The following is a 6724-nucleotide window of genomic DNA, read 5'->3' on the forward strand; positions in this document are numbered from 1 at the left end:
TCTCAAAAAAAAAAAAAAAAGAAAGAAAATTGACGTTGGAAAAGCAATATTCTGGTTCAGCGCCTGTGGCTCAAATGGCTAAGGCGCCAGCCACATACACCTAAGGTGGTGGGATCGAATCCAGCCCGGCCCACCAAACAACAATGACGGCTGCAACAAAAAAATAGCCGAGCTTTGTGGCGGGCACCTGTGGTCCCAGTTACTTGAGAGGCTGAGGCAGGAGACTCGCTTGAGCCCAGGAGTTGGAGGTTGCTGTGAGCTGTGATGCCATTGCACTCTACACTGGGGGATAGCTTGAGGCTCTGTCTCAAAAAAAGAAAAGAAAAAGCAATATTCTTTTATTTCTGAAATAGAGTCTTGCTCTCTTGCCCAGGCTGGAGTACAGCTATGATCATAGCTCACCATAACCTCCAACTTTGGGCTCAAGTGATCCTCACTCCTCAGCCTCCAAAGGGCTGGGATTACAGGCATGAGCCACCATGCACAGCCTATATTTGCTTTTCTAGCTGCTCACAGGATGGGTCCCCCAGACACTGCAGGCAGATCTGTCATGTCCGGGCCAGGAAGACACAGCCAACTGAGTGACTGGATGGTCTGGAGGCAGGTTCTTAGCCACTCCACTCTTCCATTTTACCTTCTTTCTCACAGACTCAGTCCTAGCCACTCTGCCCTAAGCCTTGGTTGAAAGGGAAAAAATAGGCTAGTCATGGTAGGTGAGAACTGGCTTTGCCAGAAGAGGCTGGAGTAGGGACCAGGCCACTGAGGGGGGCTCCTAGAAAGGCCAAGTCCCCCAGAATCCACTGAGCTTCAATACCTAGAGATTCCCGGGCAGTCACATGCTCCTTGGTGCTGAGTCTTCCTCTTCCCTTACCCCTGGGGAATAACTCACTGGGTACAAACCCAACTGAAGAAGTGGTACTAAAAATATAGAAATATTCTTTGACCCTCTCACCCCTGGGAGAGAATGCCTGACTCAACCCTCAGAACCTCTCCCCTACTCCACACTGGACAGGCAGGGCCAGGGCTTCCACATGGGGAATGGGGACCTCCAGAGAGATTCCTAAACTCCTGACTGGGCCCTGCATCCAACCCAGCTGCAATCCCCCTTAGCCCGTCTCCACAGCTGCCTCTGGCCTACCTCCCCTCTCTCCTTAGTCTATACAACTGTAGTTTCTGGTCCTCCTGACCTTTTCTAGTACCCTTTTGTTAATTACTTAAACCTAAATTATTTATGGAGCCCCACTCCATGCCAGATGCAGGGCTCGGCATGAGGATTCCTGTTCCATCCCAGACTTCTTGTCCTCTGGGTTCCACCCTGTCCCTTTTTCCCACTGCTGTGCCCCAACTCAGTAGGGCTTGGGTTCCTCCTGCCCATGGCACTCAGACTAGACCCTCCCCTGAGAGTAGCCTAAGGGAGCCATGGGGAGCCCCTCAGGACTGAGCCCCCCTCAGTCCCTCTCCCTCCAGCCATCCCCACCCCCTCAATCCCTCCAAACCTCCCCTCCTATGGATCTCTCACTATCTCTAACCCACAGGAATTTGAAGAGTCAGCTCTCTCCACTTTGCTATGGACCCCCACCCCTCACACTTTGTTTGCTCCCGCCTCTGGGCCAGACAAGAACTTTCCAGCCTAAATGTCAAAGCAGAGCCTGAAGGACTCCAGATTCTCAAAATCCTCCCTAATCCTCTAATCTCCCCAATCTGGTTTCCCCAGAGCCATCAACCCCAGCCCCCACTGGGAGAATGTGGAGGGGCAGGCAGAGATGACCCACCTCTATCAGGGTCATCTCAGTTTACTCAGAAATTAAACCTGCCTCACAGGTCCCACTCCCCTGCAGCAAGACTCTGGAATGCAAGGCAGATTGGGGGTGGAGAACCATTTCCCCTCCTTCCGGACTACCCCTACGTGAAGCTCTTTACTCAACCCATCTTAGTTCTGGGAGAGGCTCACAGGGCCCCTCAGAGCCACCCTCCCCCAGGGCTGGCCTACCTATTACCCCTTCCCCCTTTCCACCTTACCTCCTACCATACCCCAGAGCTGTGGTGCGGGAAATCTAGAGACTGCCACTCCTCCCTCACACCCCTCTCACTTGCTCTCCAAGAGGCTCTCAGTCTGAGAAAAAAGGCCCTGAACCACAGAGGAATCTGAAAGTGGAGGGAAGAGGGCAGGCTGGTGCTGGAAGCCTAAGGTAGATATTTGCACCAGTGCTACAAGAGGTCAGGAATGCAGCCGTCAACTTTGCTATGATAAAAGAGGTCCAACTGGCAGCTCCCCACCACCAGTCCCCAGTCTGTGCCTCCACAGGCAAAGGTTCTGAGCAGTTAGGTAGAGCAGAGCTCAGAGGAGGATCTAGGAAAGAGCTTGGATAAGAAATCCAAAGTCTGGGTCTGATTGCTGGTAGAGTTCAAAATCCCTGTGGGATCTTTAGTGACTTAAGGAGATACTTCTCATCCTTTGAACCATCTTTAAAATTAGACTTACTTCTGTCCTCCTGGGTGTGTTAAAACCTTAATCTACAGTAAGTAATTATTATTTGTTCAATGAATGAGTGAGCAATAACTCACATCACATCCACTGCCACCCCAGGAGATAGCCTGGATGGGCTTCTTTATTCTCCTGTGAAGAAGAGGTTCAGTGGTGAACCTCTGAACCAGTGAAGAAACTGAGGTTCATAGTTAAGTGACTTCCTCAAGGGCTGGCTAGCTGGCTGGCTTTAAAATTAGTAACAACAGCAAAAAGCAGTACATTGCATGTTTAATCAATGTACTTTGTTGTATAATTCTTCACAACATGACTGGAATCCATGGGGGAACATGAAGGTAAAAGCATAAGAAAGCCCTTTGGCTGGCTGGAACCTCTAACCTCCCAGAATTCATCTGTGCAAAACCAGTGGGCATCTGTTTGCATGTTGTTTTGCATCCAATTTGCCTCCCAGCCTTCAGCAGACCCTGATACTGCTGGCCAGCTCCCACTGAGTACTGTGGGGCTTTCCCCACCATAATGTGGCAGGCCAAGAACCATCCAGTGTCAGGCTCTGCACCTGAGCTATGCCTCCCTCCTGCCTGGTCCACTGGCCCGAATACTCCCAGGTCTCTTCCCTTCCAGGCCTGCCTCTGGTCTGCCCTCTCCTCAGTTCAGCTGGCAGCTTGATACGAATCAATAGGTCCATTCCAGGCCAAAGAGCACAGTCAAACCTATAACACCAGGCCTTCCAGAAAAATGAGCTGCTAGTGCAGACGGACTTGAAGGGCCAACACCTCAGAGCTTCCCCCAGTTCATTCAGCAAGGGATTGTCATTCAGTTTGGGGCGGGAGGTGGGCGATGGGGTGGGAGTTTTCTTACCTCCATCCTTCTGACTAAGGAAACTGGCAGCCAGGACTAAGTCTCAGCTAGAATGCTTCAAAGCTACCAGTGTCCTCTCAGGCTCCCGGCTCTGTGGACATATTAGCATCTCAAGGAGGGATTTGGGACTCTTTTGTTCGCTGCTGTTCTCCTGGCTCTTAGAACTGACCCTGGCACACAGCAGGTGTCCAATAACTATTTGTGGAATTGTAAGTGCTCTGGAAGTATCTGTGTACCCAAGGTTGCAAGCAAGGCTGATAGACAATTATCATAAAGACGTGTCCAGGCTTGGTGCCTGTAGTACAGTGGTTTACGGTGCCAGCCACATACACCGAGGGTGGCACGTTCGAACTTGGCCCAGGCCAGCTAAAACAACGATGACAATTACAACAAAAAATAGCCGGGCACCTGTAGTCCCAGCTACTTAGGAGGCTAAGGTAAGAGAATTGCTTAAGCCCAAGAGTTTAAGGTTGCTGTGAACTGTGGCAACATGGCACTCTACCCAGGGCGACATAGTGAGACTCTGTCTCAAAAAGTAGATAACTAAATAAATACAGACGTGTCCAGATCACAAAGTGTTGCACTGAGGCCGAGGCTCTGGATTTGAGGGCAGGGAAAGGAGGCAAGAAGGGGCTCAGAGACTGGGTTCGTTTTCCGGAGTCTGAACCTGTCCAGTAAGTGAATGGGCCTGTGTGCATTTGAGAATGTGCATCTTGTGACTCGTGCACAGGCAGCAGTGTTCGGGAACCAAGTGCCGAGGGGATGGAGTGTGAGTAAACTAGCAGATTGGAGGCTCGGGTTGAGATTTGCTTTCTCTTCTCCACCTCCCAGCTTTTCTTCCCGAGGACTCTGCAGGTGGAGAATTTGGGCTGAGGTAGAGGGCATCTATAGACATTCACACCTCACTGTACTGGCCCACCACTAGGACCTCTACATTTCCAACCTGCCAGCACTTCCTCTACCTGGGGCAAAGGGGTACAATAACGTCATTTCCTCCTGCCCCAAAGCCCGGCCTCAAGGGACACTTAATAAACCTGCTGCGCTCCTCCGCACTAGTCACCTTGGGGCGGTGGGTGGGTGGGTGGGTCGCTGGGCGGGCCAGGCTAGCGGGGGTGGGAGGGCACCGGGGCAGGGCGGGGCCGCCCAGGCCGGGAAGCCGGAGGGGACCGGAGCCAGGGCGCGCGCTCCCGCTGCGGGCCACCTGTGGCCGGGGCTTCCGAGGCGGCTCTGGTGGCGGGAGGGCGGGGCCTCCTCGGCAATATAACTTAAGTAGCAGACCGCCGTGCTCCCCAGCTCGCCCGAGTTTTGTCCTCTCCTCTTCTGACATCATGTCCTTTACTACTCGTTCCACCACCTTCTCCAGCAATTACCGGTCCCTGGGCTCAGTCCAGGGACCCAGTTACAGTGTCCGGCCCGCCAGCAGCGCCGCCAGCGTCTATGCAGGCGCCGGGGGCTCCGGCTCCCGGATCTCCATGTCCCGCTCCACCAGCTTCCGGGGCGGCTGGGGGTCTGGGGGCCTGGCCACAGGAATGGCCGGGGGGCTGGCGGGAATAGGGGGCATCCAGACCGAGAAGGAGACCATGCAAGAACTGAACGACCGCCTGGCCTCCTACCTGGACAGAGTGAGGAACCTGGAGACCGACAATCGGAGGCTGGAGAGCAAAATCCGTGAACACCTGGAGAAGAAGGGGCCCCAGGTCAGAGACTGGGCGCATTACTTCAAGACCATCGAGGACCTGAGGGCTCAGGTAAGAGGTGTGGAGAAAGGAGCCCCAACTCCCAGCCATGTTTGACCCAGCCATGTTACACACTCCCTTGCTTCTTTTCCTCAAGGATAGAAACCAACCCCGAGGGGTACACTGACTCCTCCACTCCCCTCCTCCACGGGGAGGGGTTAGGAATGCCCTGGATTTCCGTCTGCACTCCTGGCCACAGGGACCCCAAGCATGTGAAGGCTCTTTCCCAAGAGATGATGGGAAAGGGACAGGGACTAGAGCTTTGGGGGAGGAAATGGACAGCATGGAGAGAGATGAGGACAGGCTGGTAGAGAGGACCTGGACAATGGTTTCTGGTGGCGTGGGGACAGTTAGAGGGTTAAGCGGATGTGGCTAAGGCTGAGTCATCTAAGAGTAAACAAGAGGCCTACCTGTGGAAAGGGCCAATGCTGGGGGTGGGGGGCCCATAGCAGGGGGTGAGCAGGTGCAGTAGAAAAAAAATGCCAGGGAGGGGCCTTGTTAATAGCTGCTCATTTCCTGACAGGCCAGCCAATCAGCCTGCTGAGGCCCTGTATGAGTGGCAAAGTGCTGAGATTTGAGAGTCCAGAAAAGGTGGAAACAGTTAGGGGGTGAAGCGGATGTAAGTAGAAAGGGATAGGTACACAAGGGGAGCTTCTCACTATTCCTGGGACCAGGAAGGTTTTTCTGAGACAGGTAAGCCTTTCCACACACATGACCCACCCATCACTGACTTTCCACTCATGGAGTGACCTCTCTGATAATTCCCGCAGATCTTTGCCAATTCTGTGGACAATGCCCGCATCGTTCTGCAGATTGACAATGCCCGTCTTGCTGCTGATGACTTTAGAGTCAAGTAAGTCTGGGAACTGGAGGGTTGGGAGGCCACAGTGGAGCTAAGAACAGTCTGTTTCCCAGGCTGAGTCAGGAAATCTCACTAGAGTGGGATTTTCCTTCAGGTGCGAATGGGGTTGGGCAGATGAAGAGTGAGGGTTCTGGCTCGGCGCCTGTGGCTCAAGCGGCTAAGGCGCCAGCCACATACACCTAAGGTGGCAGGTTTGAATCCCCAGCCCGGGCCCGCCAAACAACAATGATGGCTGCAACCAAAAAATGGCCAGGCGTTGTGGCGGGTGCCTGTGGTCCCAGCTACTTGGGAGGCTGAGGCAGGAGACTCGCTTGAGCCCAAGAGTTGGAGGTTGCTGTGAGCGTGATGCCATGGCACTCTACCCAGGGGGATAGCTTGAGGCTCCGTCTCAAAAAGAAAAAAGAGTGAGGGTTCATCATTTTATTCATTTAACTATTCACGTGTGTGACCCAATTTATGGATACTGCCACCCAAGTGCCAACAATGGTGCTTAGGGGTCCACCATCTGATTGCTGGCTCAGGTTGCTAGCTGAACAATGAGGACAGGGCTGCTCTTTAGAGGTGGCATGGGTTGAGAAGGTTCCGGATCGGAGACAGGGGCTCCTGATCACCTCCATTCCCACAGGTATGAGACAGAACTGGCCATGCGCCAATCTGTGGAGAGTGACATCCATGGGCTCCGCAAGGTCATTGATGACACCAATATCACTCGACTGCAGCTGGAGTCAGAGATCGAGGCTCTCAAGGAGGAGCTCCTCTTCATGAAGAAGAACCACGAGGAGG

The 6724-nt window shown here is 53.4% G+C and overlaps 1 protein-coding gene across 1 annotated transcript in view; it reads left to right on the plus strand.

Moving 5' to 3' along the window:
• The first annotated feature begins 4588 nt into the window (after nt 1-4588).
• KRT18 (keratin 18) overlaps nt 4589-6724 on the plus strand; it is a 24715-nt gene continuing 22579 nt past the window's right edge. The window contains exons 1-3 of the mRNA XM_012805491.2: nt 4589-5091; nt 5850-5932; nt 6567-6724. Coding sequence (XP_012660945.1) covers nt 4672-5091; nt 5850-5932; nt 6567-6724 — 661 coding nt within the window. The 5' untranslated portion in view covers nt 4589-4671. The remainder of the gene's footprint in view (nt 5092-5849; nt 5933-6566) is intronic.

This window comes from Otolemur garnettii, unplaced genomic scaffold, assembly GCF_000181295.1.
Source record: "Otolemur garnettii isolate 467f Iridium unplaced genomic scaffold, OtoGar3 scaffold00043, whole genome shotgun sequence".
Taxonomy (NCBI): domain Eukaryota; kingdom Metazoa; phylum Chordata; class Mammalia; order Primates; family Galagidae; genus Otolemur; species Otolemur garnettii.